General features: G+C 43.9%; 1 protein-coding gene across 1 annotated transcript in view; it reads right to left on the reverse strand.

Annotated features, from left to right (window-relative positions):
- The window catches only part of FAM13C (family with sequence similarity 13 member C), a 97,140-nt gene that overhangs the window by 18,611 nt on the left and 51,187 nt on the right, over positions 1 to 27,342 (reverse strand). The window contains exons 5-9 of the mRNA XM_048506867.1: positions 23,252 to 23,339; positions 18,969 to 19,179; positions 13,554 to 13,692; positions 9,160 to 9,241; positions 6,018 to 6,220 (exon numbers count right to left, since the gene is read on the reverse strand). Coding sequence (XP_048362824.1) covers positions 6,018 to 6,220; positions 9,160 to 9,241; positions 13,554 to 13,692; positions 18,969 to 19,179; positions 23,252 to 23,339 — 723 coding nt within the window. The remainder of the gene's footprint in view (positions 1 to 6,017; positions 6,221 to 9,159; positions 9,242 to 13,553; positions 13,693 to 18,968; positions 19,180 to 23,251; positions 23,340 to 27,342) is intronic.

A 27,342-nucleotide genomic window follows, 5' to 3' on the forward strand; every position in this document is an offset into this window, starting at 1 on the left:
AGATGGCAGTGGTTTTCAAGGAAGGCATGGTTGTTTCCTTTGTATCAGAGGGTGTTGCTTTGACGGCCAGGAGATGGCGCTGTTGTGGAACAGAACTGTGGTTCCAACTGTCACAGGTGTGGCATGTACACAATAACGGGCACAGTTGTGACATGTACACAACAGGAGGTGTGGAAACAGTATGGAAACCTGGCTGCACGCAAATGCAACGTTGTGTGAAAATTTCAAAGCAATTGGTCCAGTAGTTTGAGAGATTATCTGTCAGCAGAAAAACGCACTGATAGATTTTTATATAGATAGATAGAGGTCCGCAAGGTGGATGAAGGGTGGGGCGATGAGATGACCAAGTCTGTATGTCCTTTTGACCAGCCAATGGGCAAAGGACAAGGAGGGATGTTTGGAACAGGTATAAAATATGTTACGCAGACAATAGTGCTTTGAACCTCCTCCTTGTCTACTTTCCAGAGGAGCGTTCCCTGAGCTGCCACTTTGACAGAATAATAAATCTTTTGAACACTGAGAAATCTTTTGGATGGTTTATTTTTAACCGGACGGAGCTTTGCAGAAGCTCTGCCATGAGCACAGAATTTTGCTCTGTGCTGATCAACGGCTCTTCAGGATCTTAGGTTGAGGTCTTTCATATCATGAGGAGATGCTGGAGACTGAATCTGGGACCTCCTGCATGCCAAGTAACTGCTCTACCACAGGGCCACAGCCTCTTACAAGATCCTTTTACAAGATCCTTTTCCTGATGTTTATTATTGAAGTTTACAGTGACTATTTTTAAAAAATGGTCATCGTGTAAATTGATCCTCACTGCTTTTCGAAAGGACTCATCCTAATCAGTCTATGGGAGGAAAAACCAAAACAAATCTGTTCTGAGGATGGAAAGAAAGTTTTCCTGATTTCATTTCTGGACTATTTTATTCATTTCTTCATTAGCATTTTCTTCTTCTGCCCCAGGCACAGCTGTATATTGGGTCAGTTTGGGCATCATACAAAACGATTGCTCAACTAACTGTGGTTAGTTTGATTGTCCAGACTAAGCCCTCTCCACTAACTATAATTAGTTAAAGTCCATCAAATTAGGACCGTGGTGGCGAACCTTTGGCACTCCAGATGTCATGGACTACAATTCCCATCAGCCCCTGCCAGCATGGCCAATTGGTCACGCTGGCAGGGGCTGATGGGAATTGTAGTCCATAACATCTGGAGTGCCAAAGGTTCGCCATCACTGGATTAGGATATGAAGTTGGTTCATTAACCTTGGTTAGCCTTAATGATGGTTTTGTGTCATGCACAAATGCAGACATCCTGGTCTGAGAATCAGGGGGCATACATTGAAAATGCTGGGGGAAAGAATTAGAACTAATAAAAGGAAACACTTCTTCACGCAACGTGTGATTGGTGTTTGTAATATGCTGCCACAGGAGGTGGTGATGGCCACTAACCTGGATAGCTTTAAAAGGGGGTTGGACAGATTTATGGAGGAGAAATCGATTTATGGCTACCAATCTTGATCCTCCTTGATCTGAGATTGCAAATGCCTTAACAGACCAGGTGATCGGGAGCAACAGCCGCAGAAGGCCATTGCGTTCACATCCTACATGTGAGCTCCCAAAGGCACCTGGTGGGCCACTGCGAGTAGCAGAGAGCTGGACTAGATGGACTTTGGTCTGATCCAGCTGGCTTGTTCTTATGTTCTTATGTTCTTATGTTCTTATTTAACTTCAGTACAGGTTTCAAACATGGTCTGCTGAGAGAAAGGCTAGGTAGAAGGTGGGATCATACTGATATTGTGCTGTAGAATTGATGAGGCCTGTGTGCTGGCTACTGACACCATTACACGTGCTCTTCTTACATATTTTCCGTCAACAAAAGAGGGATTTGAGCCAATGGGAGAAAAATAAGGATTCCATCAGGAGTGAAGCTAATGAATGCAATAGTTTGCTAAGAACCAGCTATCCCCAATGAACAAGAAACGGAGTGCAAAATAAAGGCCCTTGATTGCTGGATTTTTAAGCTCTGTTAATTCCATCATTGGGTGTATTTCTTCAACATTCCAGACATGCACCAAAATAACTGCTGCCTTTTAAATGAAGTTATAATTCAGTGGCTAAAAGGCAGCTGGACGGCCAATCCCTTTTATAATTACTATTGGAGTAGCTAATTGCCTATTACTTAAAGTCTTGTTGAAATAATTGAAATATTAAGGGCCAGATGCTCCTCTTTTAACAGCCCCTTGGGATCACTTACGATCTAAACTAGGTATCTCAATGAGGAAACGGCAATGATACCACAGTTCAACAAACACCCCTCAAATGCTCCATTTTGAAAATAAATGTGTCTTGAAGGCTTGGATAGGTACTCACTGAACATTGAATTCACAAGCGTAAAATCGTCCAGGCTTAAAACACAACATTATGGGATTTGTTTTTCATTCTCCTCAGATCTGATCAGCCCCAGAATTTATTATGGCCTGGATGAGGAATAGGAAACTTAAACAAGATGGAGTGCTGTGTGGTTTCTGGGCTCTATGGCCGTGTTCTAGCAGCATTCTCTCCTGACGTTTCGCCTGCATCTGTGGCTGGCATCTTCAGAGGATCTGATGTAGGAAAGGAAAGCAAGTGGTCCACTCTGACAACCACTATGTCAGACGACACAGAGAAGCCATTGAAATCCACAAGCACATGGACAATTTCAACAGGAAGGAAGAAACCATGAAAATGAACAGAATTTGGCTGCCAGTGTTGAAAAACACTAGAATCAAGACAGCGACTAATCAGCTCCACACAAACACAGGACAACTATAGATAACAGCAATCAAAGGGAACAAAGGCCAGGTTACTTCTATTCAGATGCATTCACCTATTGACCTCACAGTATATATACTCCACTTGCTTTGCTTTCCTACATCAGATCCTCTGAAGATGCCAGCCACAGATGCAGGTGAAACATCAAGAGAGAACGCTGCTAGAACACGACCATACAGCCCGGAAACCACACAGCACTCCAGTGATTCCGGCCGTGAAAGCCTTCGACAATACAGGCAGCAACGACAGGCAGCAACGGCCCTAGGTGTCAGGTGGAGGTCTTTCACGTCAACTGTATAACGAAACTGGGACTTTCTGCACGCAAAAGAGATCCTCTGCCACTGAGCCACGATCCCTTCCCAGAATGAATAAATGACCTCACCCCTAGTTCAATAAAGTTCTTCCTGTACACATGAGCCTATCTTGTACTGCATCAGATCACTGGTCTATCAAGGTCACCAATGTCTGCTCTGATTCGTTTATTTATTGGCATTTATACCCCACCCTATATGGAGATCTCAGGGCAGCTTACAACATTAAAATTGACTGTAAACACAACAGTGAAAACATTGACATAAAATCAACCTTAAAACCATAGTAATTCCCACCCACATGCCCTCCCGCATCCCAGACTGGCAGCCTCTAGAGGGGGGTTAAAGGCCAAAGGCCTAGGTCAGGGGTCTGCAACCTGTGGCTCTCCTGATGTTCATGGACCACAATTCCCACCAGCCCCATCAGCCCTGGCAGGAGCTGATGGGAATTGTAGTCCATGAACATCTGGAGAGCCACAGGTTGCAGACCCCTGGCCTAGGTGAATAAGAAGGTCTTTTCCAGACGTCAAAACCCATAAAGTGTTAGCACCAGGTGAATTTCCACGGGAAGGCTGTTCCTTAATCTGGGGCCATCCATAAAGAAAGCCCTCTTGTGTACTCTCTCCCCGTGCACCTCAGTGTGGGAAGAGACCACCAAAACAGCCTCACTGCTTGACCTCAATGCTTGGGCAGGTTCACATGGGTGCAGGCGCTCCTTCAGATGGGTGGGACCCAAGCCATTTAGATCTGATTGGCAGCTGCTCCCCACAATCGCTGGCAGAGGTCTTTCACACTGCCTACCGCTTGATCCTTTTTTACCTGGAGATGCTGAGGACTGAACCTGGGACCTTTTGCATGCTAAGCAGCAGCTCCTCCACTGAGCTGCAGCCCTTCCTATTACACATGTGTATTCATGTGATTAAAATGAGGACTGAAAGCTGGCACAACAAAGCACTGCACGGCCAATTTCTGGAGAAAATCAAAGACACGGTGGATAACAAAAAGACCTGGCTGTGGTTAACAACTGGAACTCTGAAAAAGGAAACTGAATCCCTGATTTTAGCCGCTCAAGAGCAAGGCATTAGAACAAATTCGATCAAGGCCAAAATCGAAAAATTCCTCAGATGATGCAAAATGCAGATTGTGCAAAGAAACTGATGAAACTGTAGATCATGTCCTCAGCTGCTGCAAAAAGATTGCCCAGACTGAGTACAAACAGAGACACAACTCAGTGGCCAAGATGATCCACTGGAATTTATGCAAGAATTACAACATAAGAACAGCTAAGGACTGGTGGGAACATTGTCCAGAGAAAGTAATGGAAAATGAGAAGGTTGAGATCCTGTGGGACTTTTGAATCCAAATGGACAAAGTGTTGAAACACAATACACCAGACATCACCGTGATCGAGGACAAGAAAGTGACCATCATCGACATAGCAGTTCCCGGTGACAGCAGGGTCATTACAAAAGAACACAAGAAGGTCACTAGATACCGCGATTTGAAAATCGGGCTTCAGCGTCTATGGCACAAACCAGCTGAGGTTGTCCCAGTGGTAATTGGCACGCTGGGCGCCATCCCAAAAACACTAGGGCAGCACTTGAAACATCTTCGAATTGACAAAATTAACATCTGTCAAATTCAGAAGGCAGCCCTGCTGGGATCCACACGAATACTACGCCGATACATTATAACTTCCTAGGCCTCTGGGTGAGGCTCGAATTGTAATGAAGACCAACAACCAGCTAAAGATCTGGCAGCTGTGAAATCTACCACCACCACCACCACCATCATCATCATCATCATCCTCATCATCATGTGATTTTGTGTGATGTAATACAAAATCCAGCATATTGATCTTGTTTGCTGTGTATAACTGTTTTTGTATCAATATAATAATAATAATAATAATAATAATAATAATAATAATAATAATAATAATAATAATAATAATAATAATAATAATAATAATAATAATAATAATAATAATCTGGGTGCAGTGCCTAAAGATCTTGAACGGCACTTAAAAACAATTGGCGCTGACAAAATCACCATATGTCAGCTGCAAAAGGCCACCCTACTCGGCTCTGCACGCATTATTCGTCGATACATCACACAGTCCTAGATGCTTGGGAAGTGTCCGACGTGTGATGTAATACAAAATCCAGCATATTGATCTTGTTTGCTGTGTATAACTGTTTTGTATAATAATAATAATAATAATAATAATAATAATAATAATAATAATAATAATAATAATAATAATAATAATAATAATAATAATAATAATAGGAACTTCTAGGAACTGCACATATTCTACGCAAATACCTCTAATATCCTAGGTCCTTGGGAAGGACTCGATATTCAGAGATGAATTCCAGACACTTGTGCTGTGTTGTTATGTGTATAGTATTTGGGTTGTGAGACTCCAGCCAGAAAAAGCTGCTTGCCTCAGTCTCATTCATTAGAGTTGATTCTTTAAAAAGCTGTTGACATGCACATACTTCCAGTTGTCCCTTGTCTAAATGTTATTGTCTTTTGATACAACCCTTCCCACTGGCAAGTGCGTAGAGAAATACTGACTGACGCCTACAATTTTTTTCTCAAAGGGTAAATCACTTCCTTTCCTTTCAAGTCTTATTAAGTCAACCAAGAGCACAGGTGTCAAACTCGCGGCCCTCCAGATGTTATGGACTACAGTTCCCATAATCTCCTACCAGCATGATGCTGGCAGGGGATGATGGGAACTGTAGTCCATAACATCTGGAGGGCCGCAAGTTTGACACCTATGACCAAGAGTATTCCGTGATGCCATTTTGGATGCTACGGATACTAAAGGCCCAGCAGTTAAAGAGCTGGACCTTGGTGAGGTGAGCAAACGCAAGCGACGTACCTTGATGTTCTCAGGGATGCTGAGTTGCTGCCGTTTCTCCTTCAGTTGCCTCAACATGGCGTCCATGGTTTCTTCTACGGAAGGACTCATGGGAGCTCCAGCCGCATCTTGCTTCACGGTCTCCTTGGAGCTGTCCTGGTGCAAGTTTCTTTGGGGCGCTTTGAGGGGGCAGCTTTGTTCTTCTGACATTTTGAGCTTCAACTCTGTGAGGGAAAAAAACGCAGGCTAACAATGAGCGGCGGTTAACAAGACTTTCTGTCCAGGTAGGCAGGCAACACTTCACGCAAATCCATCCCACACTGCTCATGATGTCTCTGCCTGCCAAGAGCAGCCCTTGAGGGACCATTTGAAGGTGCAGAAGTAGGGAAGATAAGCTTTTGAACTTTTCCCAAAATCCACTTGTGTTTTTTCCTCGAATAAATAATTGCTACATTTCTTCTGAGCACCCACACACCCCTCAACCTGTTTGACATGGGTACCTCCCGCCTCCTTCAGAGTTTTCTTTACTTGGAGCTGCAAGCCCTTGGCTCCTTGTCCAAGTTACTGCTGAGGGTTAACCAGGTGAGCAGCATCCGCTATCCAAAAATCTGCAGCCAGTAACAACCAAAGGTTCAATTCCATGTTTCTGGTGAGTTTCCAGCCCTTTCCCTTCTGCTATGGCCAGAAGCACTGACTCTCCTGAGGAATAATTATTTGCCCTGAAAATGGGAAACTGAGAACAGTCTGCTGCCACCTTAACTAGAACCCTTCTCCCAAAGAAGAACTTGCTAGACAGAAAGAGATTCTGGCATTCCATCACCATTGACTGCGCTCCAGATGAATAATGCTCTTACAGCTCCATCTTTAACCTGATCAGTGCACAAGCGGAATGCACGCTGAATTGAACGCACTGACGTCAACAGGCCAAATCAGATTTAAAGTGCTCCACCTTTGCTACCCTGCAGGTTAATTCCACCCGCTGTGGATTAGGAACTTGATAACAGGCACTTATGGCAAAGGGAACATGGTAGCACTCTGATTAGATTACAGTTCTTATTACACCAAGGATGTCAAAAAAAAAAAGCCTGCCCTCTCCTTATCTTGTGGAACAAGCAGCATGGTTGGGTGAGGAAAAGTATACGGTGTTCACAATCTCCCACCAGGTAAAGGCACAGATTAAAGCAGAAACAAGGGACCCCCCCCCCCACCCACACCCCCACCCGGCCAGCCTAGTGAAACCTGACACTCACAGTTTACGGAATGGCAAAATAATAAGTTCTTGAACTCGTTTTGTAAAACAGGATCAGACATCTCATTTCATTGTTACCACGTGAAAAGTATCCACATAATAAAACTATTAACTCTGCATTACCTCCATTAGTGGAATTCTATACTGCACAGGGTGAGATCAATGATTCAGTTATTTAATATTTCAGAAGGGGGTGGGGGGAGAATTCAGTGTATTCATGCAAAACGTCATTCATTTCAGTGGAGTCTGCATGATAGCAGCACTTGGACGATGTGCCCATTAGGAATCTCTTTACTATTCATTTCCACTGGTTTAAGATAACTTTTCCCTTTCATCTAGCAAGAGTGGAGGCAGGTAGGGGACCCCTAAAGGAATTCTCAGCACTGTCTTCAAACTACATTTCCCAGAATTCTTTGGTGGCAGTCGTGACTGCTAAATTGGTATTAAGCCTATATATATTTGTCATGTAGAGACAAGGAAAGGGGTTCCCTTTGCTTTGAGGTTTCAAAATAACATTAAAGAGTCAAAGGCCTCTGAGGAAGTGCCCAGGAGAGAAGAGATAAATGATTGGGTAATCCCACCTCCCTCCTCCTTAGCACATGACTCATGACCAATAGAGGATAGACATGTAACCTCCTGACCTTTTTGGACTTAACCTTAGCAGTTCGGCACTGTGATCCAGCTGCCCTACAGTACTGACTGATTCTCAGAACTAGGCGACCTCAGCAGTGCATTATGGGGATGAAAGTATTGCTGACCCCCCTTGGCATTATGGGAGTGCTGAGGACAGGAAATTAGATTCAGCGATGCGTGTCTCTCAGATCACATTCCCCAATCCTACTGTAATCCCTACTAAAGGACGTATCAAGCTTCAAGGTCTCTAACCTCCTTGAAACTGAAAGAGTCCTATGGTTTTCCAATAGTAAAATACCAAAGGAAAACAAAAAATTCTGAAAAGAGGAATGGAAAGCAATGGAAACCCAAATCCCTTTCTTATGTATGTAGCTGTTCAGATGAATTATAATCAATTTAAAGAAACAAAGGAAAAATGACTGGGCCAGTCCACTTATATAATGTACATGATTTGCACAACGGTTTTGTCAAGAATGCTGCATGCATGGACATGTAATTGCAAAGACAGCAGAGACTTCCCATAGACCTTTTCTTTTATCCAGAAACCGGGGGAAGCCCAACCTATCAGTCTCTGTGCCCTGCCCTGTTCCCAGAAGCCAAGTGGCACAAGATGGCTGAGCACGTCCAGCCGCAATCAGATGCCCATGTTGCAAACTTAGTATTGCCACCAGAGGTGGGATCCAGCAGGTTCTCACAGGTTCCCGAGAGTAGGTTACTAATTATTTGTGTGTGCCGAGAGGGGGCTACTAATTGGTGATTTTGCCACGTGATTTTTGCCTTAGTTACGCCCCTCCTCTCAGCAGTAGCGTGCAGAACTTGAAGCAGTCTAGCAGGAGGTGCACCGGCGTGCGTGGCAGCCTGCACCTGCGTGCATTCGTTTCCCGCCCAAGGACTGGCGAATCGGCTCCTTGCCACAGCCCCGCCCAGGAATGCCCCGCCCCCGGAATGCCCAGCCACACCCCTGTCATGCCCCGCCCAGCTCCATTGGCACTACGCCACAGTTTGAATCCCACCACCATGGGAACCTGTTACTAAAATTTTTGGATCCCACCACTGCCACTGTCCCTTTGGCTGTGAGTGGCCCTGTTTCATTGCCTGACTGGCAGCTGCAGCTTGCTGAGTGTGCAGTTAGGAGTGATGGGATCTTCTTTGGAGCACTGCAAGGACCTCGCTGCTGTGTCTTAAGCTGCATTCCTTTCCACTGTTATCCATTAATTTAATGCGACACATTAGTAAAACAGAAACACTGTGATTTTTAAATAAGATATACTCAATGGATACCTTTGAGCTGTTTACGACATTTGGCCAAATCGTTCATCCATTTCATTACTTCGGGACTGGCAATTTTGTCGGCGTGGGAAGGCTGGACAGGAAAGAAGGAGGCACAGTTTTATTTAGTTAGTTAGATAACTTCTAGCCTGCTTTCCTCCCAATGGAACATGAAGCCGCTTCCATTAGTCTCCATTTCAACCTCACAGCTAACCTGAGAGGTGGGCTAGGCGGTGGGTATGACTGGCCCAAGATCACCCAGCAAGCTTCCATAGTAGAATGTAGATTCGAACCTGGATCTCCCAAATCCTACCCTGATGCTCCACCCATTACACCACATGGATCTCAACTTTGCAGCTTGGTTAGGCTGCAACACTGGCTGTTAGCTGTACAGCTCTCGCAATGTTTACTAGGCAGACTACATTAATGGGGTGGTTTGCCATTGCCTTCCCCAGTCATCCACACTTTACTCCCAGCAAGCTGGGTACTCATTTTACCAACCTCAGAAGGATGGAAGGCTGAGTCAACCTTGAGCCGGTTACTTGAAACCAACTTCCATCAGGGTCAAACTCAGGTTGTGATTGATGTACTGCAGCTCACCATTCTGCGCCATTCTGGTATTAATCTACATCAGAGGTGTCCAACTCTGGCGGTTCAGATGTTCATGGACTACAATTCCCATCAGCCCCTGCTGGAATGGCCAATTGGCCATGTTCTACATTAACCAGATTAATTTTGTCCTACATCCCTGTTTCAGTATCTGTATACTTACCACAATGGGGAAAATAGAGAATCCCTGAAGATGTGCTAGATTGTGAGAATGGCAGAGAGGGAGGGTTAAACCCCGCCCTCTCTCCCACAGACACACTTTACAGTCCCAGTCAGAATCAAGCCATCATGGACTGGTTTTAGCTTTTAAAACAACGCAACCCATAAATATCCCAGAATCACATGCATTTGAGCCTTCATACAAGCCGGAAAAAAATGATTTTTAACAGGGGAGAGTCAGAATAGCCGAAAACAAGTAACAGAATGCCAAGTAGTCAACCAATCTGTTGCACAAGGAAGCAAAAAAGGAAAAGCGTGCCCTCTCCTTATCTTCTTCTATTTTATTAAATTGGGAGGGGGATGGTAAGTTGTTCCACCTTTGATTAAGTTTTTTAGTGTCATCTGTATTTTATCAGATTATCTATTTTTTATATTGTTATTTTATCTTTTATATGGCATTTTAAGAAACTGTTCAAGTGAGATGCTCGGAGCCCACTTTGGCGGGAGACAATGGGGTATGAAATAATCAAATAAATAATTAAATAAACAACAACCCCAATAATAAATGCCACAATTTGAAAACAGAGATCCAGCGACTATGGCACGAACCAGCGGAGGTCGTCCCAGTGGTAATCGGCACCCTGGGCACCATTCCAAAAACGTTAGGGTGATACTTAAAACATCTTCAAATTGACAAAATCAACCTAGGTCAGATTCAGAAGGCAGCCCTGCTGGGATCCACATGAATACTATGCAGATTCATTACAATGTCCGGGGCCTGCTCAAATTGTAATGAAAGGCCAACAATTAGCTAAAGAACTGGCAGTTGGGACATTAAACAAAAATTAAGTAGTAGTAGTAGTAGGAGTAGGAGTAGGAGTAGGAGTAGTAGTAGGAGTAGTAGGAGTAGTAGTAGGAGTAGTAGTAGGAGTAGTAGTAGGAGTAGTAGTAGTAATAATAATAATAATAATAATAATAATAATAATAATAATAATAATAATAATAATAATAACCTGGTACGAGCACAAGCCAGAGAAGAAAATGAAGAAGCAAAAATACTCTGGGACTTTAGAATGTGGAACAAGACCAGACTTTACACCCTGGCACACAACACCCTCCAGACACATAACAGTGATAGAGAAAAAACATGTTTGGATCATAGATGTTTGCTGTGCCAGATTGACAACAGCAGGGGTTAGAGGGACAAAGAGCTGGAAAAGATCACAAGAATACAAGGACCCTACAAATTGAAGTTGAACAATTGTGGCAAAAAGAACAACAAGTAATCCCACTAGTAATTGATTGCTCTAGGAGGAATCCCAAGAAATCTCTTGAAAGTACAATCTGGAAAGCCTAAACTTGGACCAAGAACATCAGTCCACATGCTGCAGAAAGCAGCACTTCTAGGAACTGCACATATTCTCACATAATAATACCTCTAATATCCTAGGGTCCTTGGGAAGGACTCGATATTCAGAGATGAATTCCAGACACTTGTGCTGTGTTATGTGTATAATAATAATAATAAAGTGTTGAAACACAATACACACCAGGAACATCACACCAAGTGATCATGAGGACAAAGAAATTTGTGACCATCATGCGACACCTAGCAAGTCCCCGGGTGACAGCAGGGTCGTTGAAAAAAAAAAGAACATGAGAAGGTCACTAGATACAGCTGATTTGAAAATCGAAGGCTTCAAGCGTCTATGGCACAAACCAGCTGAGGTCGTCCCAGTGGTAATCGGCACGCTGGGCGCCATCCCAAAAACACTAGGGCAGCACTTGAAACATCTTTGAATTGACAAAATTAACATCTGTCAAATTCAGAAGGCAGCCCTGCTGGGATCTGCATGAATGCTACGCCGATACATTACAACTTCCTAGGCTTCTGGGTAAGGCTCGAATTGTAATGAAGGCCAATAACCAGCTAAAGATCTGGCAGCTGTGAAATCTACAATAATAATGGAAGAGTACCTTCCCTTCTCTTCATATTTACGTGTATTCATACTAGGTAAGAATAACATCTCTGTGAATACCTGGTTTCCTCTGACTTGCTTTCCTTTAAGTGCATTTAAAACTACCACATGCAATTCCATTCTTACCTACTGGATGAGCTAATGCCTCTCATACATCTTTTCTTTCTCCCTATTTAAGAGGTTAAAAACTAACCGCCCTTCCTTCCTCCCACCTCTGTCATGATCAAATATTGCTGCTCCCTAACTGTGCTAATAGCCAGGCAGTGCCCAAGATCTGGCACTCAAGAGTGGCATCTGTGGTGTCACTGTTTAACTGGCACGTGCCTCTCCAAGGTCACAGGTACTATGAGGTCACTCACTGGCATCAGCACTAGGCGAAGGACATTACTTCTACTTGTGTAGTGGCTAACATGCCTGACTAGAACCTGGGAGACAAAAATTCAAATCCCTTAATAGCCAGGTGGGGAAATTCCTGAAGGGGCCTCAGTCAGATATAATACCACTTTTCAAAGCAGCCATTTTCTCCATGGAGACAGAATTCTTTAGTTTGGAGATCAGCTGTAATTCCAAGAGATCTGCAGGTCCCATCTGGCAGCTGGTAACTCTACTAAACAGCCAATGGCTACTTTGGGGCAAATCACCCAGGGGTGTTACAAGGATAAAATAAGGACAAAGTGGACTGCCAGAGAAACGGCACTTCTGAGCCCTCAAGAGGTCCCTGCCACACCCTACTGAAAGAGATAATCTCACCAACTAGAAGAAGGAGGAGGAGGAGGAGGAGGATGGTTTGGATTTATACCCCACCTTTCCCTCCTGTAAGGAGACTCAAGGTGGCTTACAAGCTCCTTTCCCTTCCTGTCCCCACAACAGACACCTTGCGAGGTAGGTGGGGCTGTGAGAGTTCCGAAAAACTGTGACTAGTTCACGGTCACCCAGCAAGAATGTAGGAGTGTAGAAACACATCTGGTTCACCAGATAAGCCTCTGCCACTCAGGTGGAGGTGTGGTGAATCAAACCCAGTTCTCCAGATTAGAATCCACCTGCTCTTAACTACTACACCACAGTGGCTCGGTTCTTGCCTCGCCAGGATCTGGACACCTGGGGATATTCAATTCAACAGGTGGACTAGCTGAGTTCTATTAATAGACCTACCAGTTCTGAAACCGCTTTGGATCAGTAAGTATGTGCTGCTAGCCTTTGAGCTCTTAGAAGCTACCTTCTCCCCACAACCCCTCTCTTCTCTCTTCTGTCCCAGTCTTCCTTGTGTTTCCTTTTTGGTTTCTTTTTAAAATCTTTTTTTTAACTTGGATCTACATTACATGAAAAAAAAGATAAATTTATAAGACTATAAAGGCAGATCCATGTTATGTTACTTATTTTTCATTTTTCCCTTTTCTGTAATTTTTTGTAAATACAATAAAATATCAATTTAAAAAGGAAAAAGTAAGGACGGGAGAAACATGCTCACTGCCATTAGCTTCTTGGAAGAAGGGCAGAAGAAAAATAGACCAGACAGATGGACAGAAACATCACACCAGGCCCACACAACTTGCCAAACGTTCTTTCATGAACACTCCCCCAACCAACCATCTTCCCTTTTCTAATACACAACATGTATTTTACTTGAGTGCGGTTTGCTGGCCTGTTTGGGTTTCTTACCCGATAATTCTTTTCTTGCTCAAACTTTTCTTCGTATTTCCTGATTTTCCTCTTAAGACTCTGCAGGTGCTTGGTGAGTTGTGCGATCGTCTGTGGCTCTTTGCAGTCATCACAGTTACCCCGAGAAGAACTTCTTGGCCTGGAATTTGAAAAAGCCTATGGGTCACCAGAATCTAAGACCATTTCACACCACCAGCGGGATGGAGGGATTCTGCCAGTCAAAATGATGGAAAGGATTCTGCCAGTCAAAATGGAACTCCAGACCAGAAGTGACTCTAATGATCAGATCCAGATGTACAACTGAATTGCAGAAAGAAGCTGTAGCGTAGCTGATCCCCCCCCCCGCCTGGCTGCGAACCATTTCTCCCAGTCAGATCCGGCCCATCCATGCTGCTTTAAATCCCAAGAAGGAAAAGACACAGGTAATCACTTCCAACTGGAAGCCCAGTTCAACCACAATGCCCTGAGCTAGTCCATTAAAAATAGCAAGGCCAAACATTTTGGATGACTAGAGGGGACACGCAAGGACCCATTGGGGAGAGAAAATATTGATTTCCTCTTTGCTGCCATCTCTGTGTGGAGGTGGACCAGAATGCCTACAAATTATATTTGATTAAGGAATATGGAAGTTTGTATGAACCAAAGATTTCTAAGAATCAAAATGGGGTTTCTGTATAAGAGACCAGCAGGCCTGCATGTTAGCAGATGGTCAAACTGCACGTAGCAGTTATGCAGGCAAGCAAAGGTAAACATCTTTAAGATCTTGTCACTAAAGGTTAGTATGTGACAGAAGACATATACTGTATAACTTTGTTTTTGGTTAGAACTAGCTATAGGGGATAGCTACTTGAATAACAAAATCATAAAATAGATTAGAATAGAAATGAATGTGATTAGTTAAATAGGAGAAAGTGTTTATATATATATATGTTAAATGAACACAGAAATGATGAGAGATTTATATGTACTTGTATTTTACTATAATTCTACTGTATTAGAATCGAAGGTATAATTGTTAGAATCAAAGTTAAATCATTTCAAACTGGGAAAAGGGAAGTTTTATGATCTAAAAGAATGTAGGTAGATCAGCCTGCATACCCTGAGGTGTATCTCTCTTCAGGAGCAAACTTAGAAAAGTAAGAAAACAGGTTATTCTTGGAAACAAGAAAAGGCAGAAGTTAGTTTTATTGCAGCCATTTGCATATGGGTAGAGGGAGATGAGCTAAGAGCATGCAGCATTTGACACGTAGGATAGAGGTTGTCTTAATGTGACAAGGAGACAGAATCATCCAATGGGATTTTAAGGTTCATGCTTATAGCACGTGAAAGGGGTATGGATTATGTATGTGAGTAAGGGGATGAACTGTGACGTATGTATTCTTTGTATCTATAAAGATTAAGGTCTTTCGTATGGTGGGCGTGTCTCTCTTTTGAGAGCACCCAGGGCGTGCCTCTCCCTTGGGAGAGTTCACATTCTGTAACTTTCTATATTCTGTTAAGTAAAAACTGTCCTGTCTGTTTCTGATGTCAGATGTCTGATGCTTTTTGGGAGTTTATTTCTAACCTATCTTTTCTCAAAACAGCTGCGCAGGCCGGACATGAGTTCTGGCCTCACATCTGTTTCCTTCCTCCCCCACCCCCCTGCCTTCCAGCCTGCCTCTTTGCTTCTGTGGTGACCTAAAAATGCCACCTGAACTCCAACAGGATTGGGGGGGAGGGGCGGCAATATCTGTGCATGTGTAAACATTGCAATTAACCTGGGGAGGGAGACCCCCAAATTAGTTTTTCTAAGTCAGATTTTTCAGCAGACACGGTCCTAAATCATACATGTATGTTGTACAGATTCACCTGCCAATGTGGAGACTAGCCTAGTGGTGGGATCCAAAAATTTTAGTAACAGGTTCCCATGGTGATGGGATTCAAACAATGGCGTAGCGCCAGTGGGGCTGGGCGGGGCACGATGGGGGCGTGGCTGGGCATTCCAGGGCGGGGAATTCATAATTTCTCGGTTACTGTAAAAAACTCTTACTGTAAAAAAAAGTTCCTAATTTCCAGCTGGTATCTTTCTGTCCATAATTTAAACTCATTATAGCAAGTCCTATCGTCTACTGCCAACAGAAACAACTACTTCTCTTCTAATTGACTGCCTGTTAAATACTTAATACTTTCAAATACTTAATTTTGTTTCTAGAAATCAAAAGAAGGAAACTTTCCTTAAACAAGGAACTTTACCATATTTCTAAAACATGTTTTTAAAACAGCCCAACAGGGAGAATTATCCCGTTTTCTACCTTCACTAACCAGCCACATAGGAAACAACAGAACTTTGTGATTTTTGGACCTAATGGAATTTCTAACAGAAAAGCAGACCCAATTAGTAACCCCCTCTCGGCACACACAAATAATTAGTAGCCCACTCTCGGGAACTGGTGAGAACCTGCTGGATCCCACCTCTGGACTAGCTCTCGCTATTAGATACTGGGATGTAAAAATTGTATTTCTGCCTGAAGATCAGGAAAGAGGCAGCACAGGGTAGTGGTTAAAGTGTCAGATTAGGATCTGAGAAAGATCCTCACTCTGCCATGGAAATTGCTGAGTGGCAGGTCGACAACACATTCTTCGTCTGGCAAGTATTCGGTGGGGTGAACTCTGAGGAATACCAGGGGCATGGCACAGCAGAAGACAATGGAAACCATCTCTGAAAATCTCTTGCCTGAATAATCCTATACAATCGTTACAGATCAGTCAAGTCTTGGTGGCGAAACAAAAAAGGAGACTCGGCCTTTTGTACCCTGCCGTAAGCCTCCATAAAATCCCTCTTTGCTCAAAACGGGGTAGCAATTTCTTCACAACACCATCAGAAGCTGTGTGGTGCTCCCAACTGGGAGAAGGTCTGACTGAAAAACTATCCAGACTGGAGGCAGCATGAGAGGAGCCCCGCTGTTTGTGGTACAAGGATTCTGTCGCTCGATGGTCTTCAAAAGCTGCAAAGGCTGCCTGACCAGAGACTACCACAGAACAACAAAACAAAATGAATGCTCATAGATTAGGCACCTTGGCCTCTCCATCAGGAGAATTTAGAAATTATAATCTTTGTACAAATCATTATAGAACAGTGGTGGCGAACCTTTGGCACTCCAGATGTTATGGACTACAATTCCCATTAGCCCCTGCCAGCATGGCCAATTGGCCATGCTGGCAAACTGATGAGTGTAGTCCTGTATCTGGAGTGGGATTCTACCCGCAGTTATAGAAGGTCTGCTGAACTTGGTCAAAAACGAATGCAACACACATAATGGCCTATCAGGTATGATCCGTTTCCTGCTTTTGTCACCATCCCCTGAAAAACAAAACTACAAGTAATCTCGGCAGACCCACAAAACAGGACCGTTGGGACAAACAGGGAGGTGAAACAGGGAGGTGAAAACGACTGCGCGGCGGGACAGAAAACAGAGTCCTCTTGCACCTTTCAAAGAGTTTCGTTCTGCTAAACAGTATCAACAAGTGAAGTTTTTTTAACAGCTTAAAGATAAATATTTATCTAATAATCGCACCAGCCTGGTGGCCAGTAGAGAAGCTGGCACTTCTAGCTGCCAGTTGTCACGAGTCTTCCTTCAACATTGGAAGCCAGCCTAGCAAAAGCAGCTTCTCTGCTCTTCCCAAGCATATGTGGTTTTCGAGCATGTGATCAGCAGAACAGGAAGTGGAGTCAGACACCGGTTGGGTGTTTCTGCACCACAGGCTGTGGGTGAGAGCCAGGGAATTTTGGAGGACTGTTACAGGCTTGGATCCTGATCACTGAAGCTCAGGAAATCCTATACTGAACGAGAAACGTTCACGTTTTCCTGTAAGGGCACTTATCCCACTCTGTGGGTCATCGTAACTGTTCACTCAGCCCATCAGAACACAGAGAAAGATAATTCCGCACCTGGCTGAAAGGAGTGGGCAGATGTGTCAGGTGGAAAGTGCCATTTTGGATTCTGGGGAAGTCAAAGAAAAAAGCAGACGAATTCTGCTGAGAATTGGCTGAAGCATCTGGGCATGTGGGATCTTCCTCTTGCTATCTGTCTGGGGACCTGATGTACGGTTGTGGATCTGCTGCCCTGATGTACTACTATGCCTCTGCTTAAACATATGTAAACAAAGCAAATGCTAGCAGAATGTCATAAACCTCTGCTGCGCTCTCCTCCCAAGGAGGACTGCGATGGCAGTAGCCCAGTGGTGTAGCTACCACGGGGAAGGGGGGTGCGTGTTGCCCCGGGCGTGTGCCTGGTGGGGCAGCAAAAATTTATTTTTTGATATTTTTAGTGTTTTTACTTTGTCGGCCGGCAGGGGGCGCAGTTTGTAGGATAGTGGCGCCAAAATTTCAGGATATCGTCCAGCAACACTCCTGATGACACCAGCCAAGTTTGCTGAAGTTTGAAGCCAAGTTTGCTGAAGGTCCAAAGTTATGAACCCCCAAAGAAGGTGCCCCATTCCTCATTGTTTCCAAAGGGAGCTAATAGTAGATGGGGCTACCTTTTGAGGGTCCATAACTTTGGACCCCCTGAACCAAACTTCACTAAACTTAGGTGGTATCATCAGGATAGTCTACTGCTGATACCAGCCAGGTTTGGTGAAGTTTGGTTGGGGGGGGGTCCAAAGTTATGTTTCCATGGGGAGCTAATAATAGATGGAGCTACCCTTTTGAGGGTCCATAACCCCTTTTGAGAGACCCCCTGAACCAAACTTCACCAAACCTGGGAGGTATCATTAGGAGAGTCTCCTAAAGATACCCTGAAATTTTGATGCTGCTAGCCTAAAAACTGCGCCCCCTGCAGGCCAAAAACTGAAAAAAACACTAAAAATACAAAAAACACAAATTAACATGGGGGGGCAGCAAAACTCCAATTTTGCACCGGGCTCCATTTTCCTCTGCAGTAGCCAACTGTGATGGCTACTGAGACTTCTCACTGCTCATAAAAATGAGATCTTTGCAGTTGGAGCCCTTAAAGTTTGCTACAGGGCATCCCAACAACACTGAAAACAGACTTAAAATGTACATGAAAGTATATTAAAGGGACTGTCTGATAGATTATGATGCTACTCCAAGATTCCTGCTTAGTGACTTGTCTGATAATTGCACTGGGATGGAACTTTCCTGGAAACATCCAAAGTGGTCCAAACCAGTCAATTCCTCCTTTTGATAACTGAGGTCTTCACAGAGAGGCTGGGTACAAGAATTCTCAACTCCTGGCCAAACAACAGGGATGTTTCCACTCTTCTGAAAACACTTCAGTTCTGGCTTGTGTAATATTTGAGACCCAAACAAAATGACATTGAGTCAACCACAAAAATTGTTGGGAGATCCCCAGTTAGGAGACCCCAACCATTAAGGATGAGACAGAAGCAGAAATACAATACTTATTAGCTTACATCATGAACAGTTGAGCACTTGGCGGCGAAGGAGCTGACTCCGGGTCTAAATTAAATCTCTGGCTTTGGCTAAAAATGGAGCAGCGAGGAGACAGCAGAGGATTATCTCCATCCGTAATGTGGTACAACAATCGGCTGGTCCCTAAGGAGTGATGGTCTTCATGGCCATTGTCTGCATCAGTCTGAATCTCTTTGTAGCTCTGCCCAGGCTCTGAAATGACAAGATGAATTCAAGCGGTCTTTTACAGAAGGCACGCTCATTTGCTGCGCACATTAAAAAGACGGTTACGGGTTCACCGGTGCTCCCCAGAAGACATGATTATTGGCCATCACATAACAGGAACCAAAGTGTGCTGAGATAAAGTTATGTCAATGTCTAAGGAGAGTGCGTACAGAGGGCACTTTTGCACATGCGGAATATTGCAATTTCGATGCACTTTCACCATTGTTTGCAAGTGGATTTTGCTATTTTGCACAGTAAACTCCAGCTGCAAAGGGCATTGAAAGTGGACTGAAAGTGCATTATTCTGCATGTGCAAAAGTTCCCAGTATGAAACATTTAAGCAAATCCTTTATTTACTGCCAACCTAAGCATGCTTATTGGGAGAGGAAGGGGAACTCACTGCACTTAAGATGTCCTGCTCCTAGATAAACTTGCTTCAGACCAGGCTGTAAGATGGGAAAACAAATTTGAGATCTAACAGCTTGTGAGGAAAAGCAACCCAAGCAGAAAACTAGACTTTGATGATGGAATGGTTTTCATTTTCGAACACATTATTTCTACAAAGACCCATGCCTATTTCCTTCGTTGGCAAGGCAAGAGAATGGAACGGCCGCACTCCTTTTGAAATAAGGAAAGAAGATTCTGATTCTCCAGACTGCACAAAATCATTAACACAAGCCTTTCGAGGACACCAGTGTTATTGAAGATTTTTTTTCCTTTATCCACAGAAACTGGTTATGCAGATATGAAACGGAGATGTAAGCTGAGGACTAATTCATACAATAGCACTGCAAGATGGGTGCTTTACATCAAAGTTTTTCTTACATGGCAAAAGGCATGCACACTTCAGAAGACTTGGAATGAGAACATTTGAACATGGGTTGTTTGTATAACATGGGGATATGATTGAAGTCTATAAAATTATGCATGGGGTAGAAAATGTTGATAGAGAGAAATTTTTCTCTCTTTCTCACAATACTAGAACCAGGGGGCATTCATTGAAAATGCTGGGGAGAAGAATTAGGACTAATAAAAGGAAACACTTCTTCACACAACGTGTGATTGGTGTTTGGAATATGATGCCACAGGAGGTGGTGATGGCCACTAACCTGGATAGCTTTAAAAAGGGCTTGGACAGATTTATGGAGGAGAAGTCGATCTATGGCTACCAATCTTGATCCTCCTTGATCTCAGATTGCAAATGCCTTAGCAGACCAGGTGCTCAGGAGCAGCAGCAGCAGAAGGCCATTGCTTTCACATCCTGCATGTGAGCTCCCAAAGGCACCTGGGGGGCCACTGCGAGTAGCAGAATGCTGGACTAGATGGACTCTGGTCTGATCCAGCAGGCTAGTTCTTATGTTCTTATGTTTGCAAGTAGAAGAGAAGAGTTTGGATTTATACCCTACCTTTCTCTTCTATAAGGAGACTCAAGGCATCTTACAAACTTCTTTCCCTTCCTCTCCCCACAACAGAGTTTTTTTGGGGAGGGGCGCTGAGATCTGACAAGAGCAGGCTAGCCCGGGCCACCTGGGCCATCGGTTACTACCTGATCCTTTGAACAAGAGATGTCTGGGAATGGCCTGGCCATACATCAGAATAAGAATAAACTGAAGTGAGAAAGGTGTGAGTGGAGCCTTCTCCATCTACTTTTGCCCCACCAGCTATTATTACACTGGAATGATGGCGCGTTTCTCATATATAGCAGCTGACATGGATGCAGCTAATCAACTAGCTGGGGCATTCCTTATGCAACACATGAGCTCCTAGACTAGTAGAGGACAAGGTCTGCCCATCCCTTTCCCCAAGGCCACATCCCTGCCCACGCCTGTTCACTAAGGGTTTTCATTGGTGTGGTTAAAATCTTCCTGAACGATTTAGACACCATATCAAATGAAAAGACTCCAGTTCATTATAGGCTCCGGAACCTTTTTGAACCTGTGGGCTCATTTGGAAATCCGACACACCATGGTGGACACGGCAACAAAATGGCTGCCACAAGAGGCAGAGCCAGTGACAAAATTACTGCTGCAGCTTAACTTGAGTCACACAGTGTAAATCCTTGTGCTACGGTGGAAGCTGCTGCCAATGCAACTTAAACAAAAATCTGCACAGCCAATCAAATCTTCAATAGCCAGTCACAAGCCTTGCAGGGCAAAGGTCCTACCTGGCTCCACCTACTTCCTAAAAGCACTTGGCCAGTGCCACAAAGGGTGCTGAGAGGCCCCATGGGGCTCACAGGCACAATGCTGGGAATACCTGTTCTAGTTCAGGTGAATCCCAAGTATCTTCTGGCATCTGTACATGGCCTATCATCAGATAATAGACAAGGCATCTACCAGATGTTAGGCACTGTGGCAGTGATCCAAGGTGATAGAAACACCCAGCTGTATACTTTTCATTTGTTTTCTCTTGCCCTGAACCCAAATTGCAACAGGCTTCTATCCTTCTAACTCCATTGAAGTAAATGGGGTTTGAGGAGTCCAATTCTGTTTAGGCCCGCCCTGCAAATTACAAGGGCTCATTAAAAAAATACAGAGCATTTACATTCAATTTCACAATATTACGCAGCATATCTTTAATATGTAACGTGGCAATTTTGCATTATTATACAGCCCAGACTAAGGACACACTTGTTTTAAATCAGGGGTCTGCAACCTGCGGCTTTCCAGATGTTCATGGACTACAAACCCCATCAGCCCCTGCCAGCATTGGCCAATTGCCCATGCTGGCAGGGGCTGTTGGGATTTGTAGTCCATGAACATCTGGAGAGCCGCAGGTTGCAGACCCCTGGTTTAAATCCTTTGGGTTAAAATGAGACAGTACAACTGAATGGCTTTTGTATTCCTTGCCTCAACCAGAGCATGTCTAACGATACTGTGCTCCTCTATCAAGAGCAGTGGAGTCTACGCACCACTGACTCTAATCTGCGGAATGAATCTTAAAAGCAGAATTGCCAAATTATTCACATTTTTTCCTTAGAGATGGCTTCCTCCTGGCACGCTGGACGGTTCTTGGCATGCACAGCAGAAGGCTGTGGGGTCCACCCCCAGTACAAGGAGCTGTACCTTTAGGGAAAAAACAAAACAGTACTCACCTTGAGGGACCAACGGTCTGACTCAACAAAGGGCAGCTTCATGTGTTCAATGCCCAGAAATTAGCCCTTGCAAAATGACCAGGAATTAGGAAGCTTTTAAAACAAGCTATTCTGCCAGATCCACTTTATCCCTAAAAATTACCTTGGGATTAGGCCGTGTAACACTGACCCATTTGCTTTAGCAGAGGCAACAGAGCATCTCTGCATTTAAGCCTGGCCTGAAACTCATCGGCTTGCTATATTAGTCTTGTTAGCTCTGACCCATTTTCTCTACACAGCGATTCTCCTTCTGCCTGCGCCAGGCAATCAGCTAGTGCCATCTGCGTGATTGCAAAGTTCTATACTGACGGAGAACGCCCAGCCTGGAATCCGTCTATTTCCAAGAAGTGATTTCTAGTGGGTTTTACAGAAAGCTCAAACTATGCTCGATGAAGATCATCAATCCGAACCCAGAGGTTTGTAACACTTTCACGCTCCCTTTGTCACTCTACGGGGCTGATCAATCAAAATCAACAACGGTAGGAAAGAAAGAAGCCAATCAGGGTGCCAGAAATTATTAAAAACAAGGGCAGTTCTTACGGCAATAAAGAAATTCAGAGCACAGCTGTTGGAAACCATCAAAAGAAATTGTGGAAACCCTTTCCACAACAAAATGCTCCTCTTTCCTTGCTATTGAACTATACTTGAGACTGCAGAATGTGTCTGTGTAAATCTTGATGTATCTATGCCTATTAAAGGTTAATAAAGATAAAGATAAAGAACAAAATGCTCCTCTTCCAAATAATTAATATCTGCCGACAATTTTCCAAAGTGGGATGCATTTCTTTTTCATTTACATTTGCAGTTTTTGCATGTTTAAATGCACAGTGTTTGCAGTGTTTAATGCAGACAGCTTCAAAATCCGGGTCAGTCAACTGACCAGCAACGACAAACAAGGACACGGCATCAAACAAAAGCCCCTCTTACCTGCGCAGCTGTCCCCATCCGCTTGTGCCCCAATTTGGACCGAGGGAGCGACTGGATCCTTTGAAGCCAGCAGGTGAGGAGTTTCTTCCTGGGTTGGCAAAAATGCAGAACAGAGGTCAGCCTCAAGGCCTTGCAGCTTCAGCAATGAATTCTGAAGACAACAACAGAACATCAGGCTCGGCCGAAAGAGCCAAAAAGGAAAAGGATATCGATCTTCACTTCCTCGAAGCCCTCAGCAGTGTCCGTGGGAAAGGGTTTCCCTGCTCACCGCTCAGGAAAGGCAAAATTAAACTGCTCAAAACGGGCTTTACGCATGATGCCTGTTACTTATTGAACTGATCTGGATTATTTATGAGGCAAGGGATGGATAATTTCATTAGCCAAAGATTATTTGCTCTAAAAAGCCAGCCTGAGACACAGACAGATTTGCTTTCAGTCTTGGAACAAAAACGCTAGGTAAGGATTTCACCGGGTGTGCTGACATCAGGGGCTGATAGCAATATGCCCCTCCCACTTTACCCATTCATAAAAGAGGGGAACAATCCCCCCTTCCTAGCACATTGTGCGGCTATACACTACTATACACTGCAGCAAGAAAAAGTTTAAATGCTCAGCCACGCTCATAGTTCATTTTTGTTTGTTTGTTTAAAAGGAGTCCTGTTCTGATCGTTGGCTGCGGAAGGCAATTGTTCATCTTTGGAGACGGCTGCAGCTGGTTCCACCCGGACCCCCTTTTCATTTCCCCACCAAGTGTCCGGGCAAAATTAACAGATCTTTGTCGCTCGTGGCAGACAAATCCATGACGGCACGACTGTTTATCTCTTGACGGCTCCTCCAGCAACAGTTTCACGCTTGATCCATTTCTCATTTCTGCCTTGAACATCAAGCGCAATATCCCAGACACAGAGAGAGACAAACATCTCGCCGTGATGCGAATGTCCCCACACCCTTAATCGCTACCTGACCGGGGGGGGGGGGAAAGGGAGGAGTCCATCTGAATGCCGTGAATGATCAATTTGTCACCCTCCCCTACCCCCACAGAAAAGAAGCACAGACTGCCGTGGAGTCCCACACCGACACCATGTATAACAACCCAAGACACGTTAAACAATAAAGCACTCTCTGGGGGAGCTTGAAATTGCTAAAGCCCGGTATATAATTAGCATTGCTAAAAAAAAAAACCCATCTTCACTTCTTTATATAGGTCAAATTCCATCACCAATGACAGGAAAGTCATGGTCAAGACGTGGGTTAGTATTTTTCTTTACCCCCAAAGTAGCTGTCGTTAAAGAATCTGCTGTCATTAAAGAAAAAGACTCCTGCTCTGAAAAATACACTTTTTGGAGTAAAGGCTATCTGCCTTCATAAGATTTCACCAACTGAATTCACGCACAAGGCACTTTTGTAAGAATGCTTCTTCCAAAGGCAAGGAATTTTGCTGTGAGGCCATGTCAGGAGGGAATGAATGATATAGCCACGGTCTATGTATATGTACCACAGAATTACTCAGTCGCAAGGAAAGCAGGGCCAGAGCATTTACTCATACAGAGGCACAGTAGGCAGCCTCTTGTTTGAGTGGTTACTGTAGGCCCAAGTGGTTACTGAGTTGATTGTTACTGTTGTTACTGTTGTTGATCATTACAAAAATAAATTTCGTTGTGGAACAGTTTGCTTATGGCATGCTGTTCTACTCTGGCTGGTCCACACACTTCTTTAGATCAATTAGCAAGCCTGGTTTCTGATCTGAAAGTGAACTCCTTGGTAAGAGACCTAGTCCACAAGTCTAGCTGCTCCTGCAGATCTTCCATTCTGCAATCCTACATAGTCTATAGTCCACGACACAAGGAATCCCAATCATCCAGTCTGGCTTTCCCTTCAACCTTCCACTGAGACGAAGGGAAGAATCATTTCTGCTCTCTGGCTGCACTTACTAGGACAGGCCTCATGTGAAAAAAAAATCTAAAAATCCTCATCCACCTAGTTCCAGTAAAGCTAGGCCACTTACTCGCATGGTCTCTTTCACATTGAGCGAAAATTCCTTTCAGGTTTGATTCTCAATTATACACATATTTTCCCCTCTTCAAAACTCATCACGCTGTCAGATCAGAGAATCCCTGCGGTTTCTGACAGCTGTGAAAGTGTAACTTTTTCTCTCCCTTTGCAAGGAAAGTGAAGGAGATCACTGTGTGTTAAGCTTTCTCCAGGTTTTCTTGCTCCTCCCCACCTTTCTCCACCCACACAACAGCCGTTTCTCTCACTCCTTGGGCCAACATTTCAAAGCAATAAGGGCTTTCTTTTTTAATTTTAATGCTGAAAGTCTAGACTTTGTGAAATTGACATGAAATTGACATGGTCTAGCAAAACTGACCTAGACCAAAGAGGATACAAAAAAAAGAAAGGCTGAAGACAACCATTCCAAATGGAGGTTGCACAAAAAGAATAAGGCAAGCAACATGGGGGATTGGCTCAGCAGGGGCATTTTGCAGGAGGAGAATCTAATGTGTAAACAAAAAACCATGGGGAAACCCTACTGTGAAGCAAATACCCACAGGGTAGGTAGTGCATGTATAAGTGGCAAAAGATTCAGGTGCAATGACAACATATAGATCAACACGATTTTTGAGGCATGAGCTTTCAAAAAGTCAAAGTTCCCTTCATCGAAGTAGAATTGGAGATCACTATGCCTTTAAATCTCTGTCAACAGGTAGGAGAGGTATTGCAAAGACAGGAGTCGGTATGCAAAGGAACAATACAGAAGATAATGAGATTGCTGAGCTTGAGTTCATTGAGTTGCTCTAGTAAATCGAGAATAGGACACCAAACACACTCAACATTCACCTGCAGCTATCAGCTCCTGAAGATGCAGATCCCAATCAAGATACGTTTCAGGGCTTCTTGCCATTTCTTATTTTCTAATTGAAAACTCATGAAAAGCTCCTGAGGAACCCCAGTGCTTCCTCCTGCACAGCATGACAAACCACCGCTCTAGAGAATATCAAGGGAATGAAGAGGGTTGTGACTGCCCAACAGAAGCAATTAACTCCTCCATCAAAAGGAGACACACTGTTTAATTTAGGATCATTACACCCTGATACGCTTGTTTTACAATTAGCCACTAATAAACTACAAGTCAAAATCACTCAAGCCGACGACAGTGCTTAAAGCAGTATTTTTAGCAATTCTGATGCTGTAATATACTATTTTAAAAGTCGTCGTCTGTTAAATGTGTGTGTGTGTGTCTATGTATGTATATATAATTTCCATCTGGTGCAAGTAGGAGGATTTCAGTGACTACTGAAAACTTTCAAATAAAAAAAGATGATAATATGGCTTCCATATGTCAAATTATTTATGTGATTATTCACAAGCAGTGAACAGTCAAATGGCTCATTGTTTGTATGACCAGTATATTTAAAGGGGTGCCAGCGAATTGTTACCAAAGATGGACGGAAAAGTATTTGGGAGGAAAACTTTTGACAGTATGTCAATTCTCCTAGCAGTAACTGGTACAATTCTTCCTCCTGCTCTGATTCTTCGATAGCATTGTAGTTCCAGAACTTGAGCAGGATCCTCCTTTTAAGAATCATGGAAAGATCCACAAGAAAAGATCCACAAGGTGCAAATTCCAGCCTCAGAGCAGCACTGCAATGACAGAAGTTACACACACAAACACATAATTGATTGTGTATTCTTGCATGGCAGGGAGTTGGACTTGATGGCCCTTGTAGACTCTTCCAACTCTATGATTCTTCTCTCAATCTGGTCTAGGGACAAAATGCATGGAAAATGGGGATAACAAGGGAATTTTCTGATTGCAATGGATTGACCATAACCTGGAAAGACACTAAGAACTGCCACAAGGGTGGGTGACGGCTAGGATGATCCAACCAAAAAGGCTGGTGGATCCAGAGAGTTTTCTGATCTCTTGAGATTTTCCAGTGAGCAAGGCTGATGATCGCATCACAACCCTGGTTGACCTACAGAAAACAGGGATTGACTTGGGCAGCTTACAACTGCTCCTGACATCCTCTTACCTTCTGTAGAGTCTGGAGTGCCCCTTGGTTTACTGATGAGCTTGGGACTATGAAATG

The sequence above is a fragment of the Sphaerodactylus townsendi genome, linkage group LG08 (genome assembly GCF_021028975.2).
Source record: "Sphaerodactylus townsendi isolate TG3544 linkage group LG08, MPM_Stown_v2.3, whole genome shotgun sequence".
NCBI lineage: Eukaryota > Metazoa > Chordata > Lepidosauria > Squamata > Sphaerodactylidae > Sphaerodactylus > Sphaerodactylus townsendi.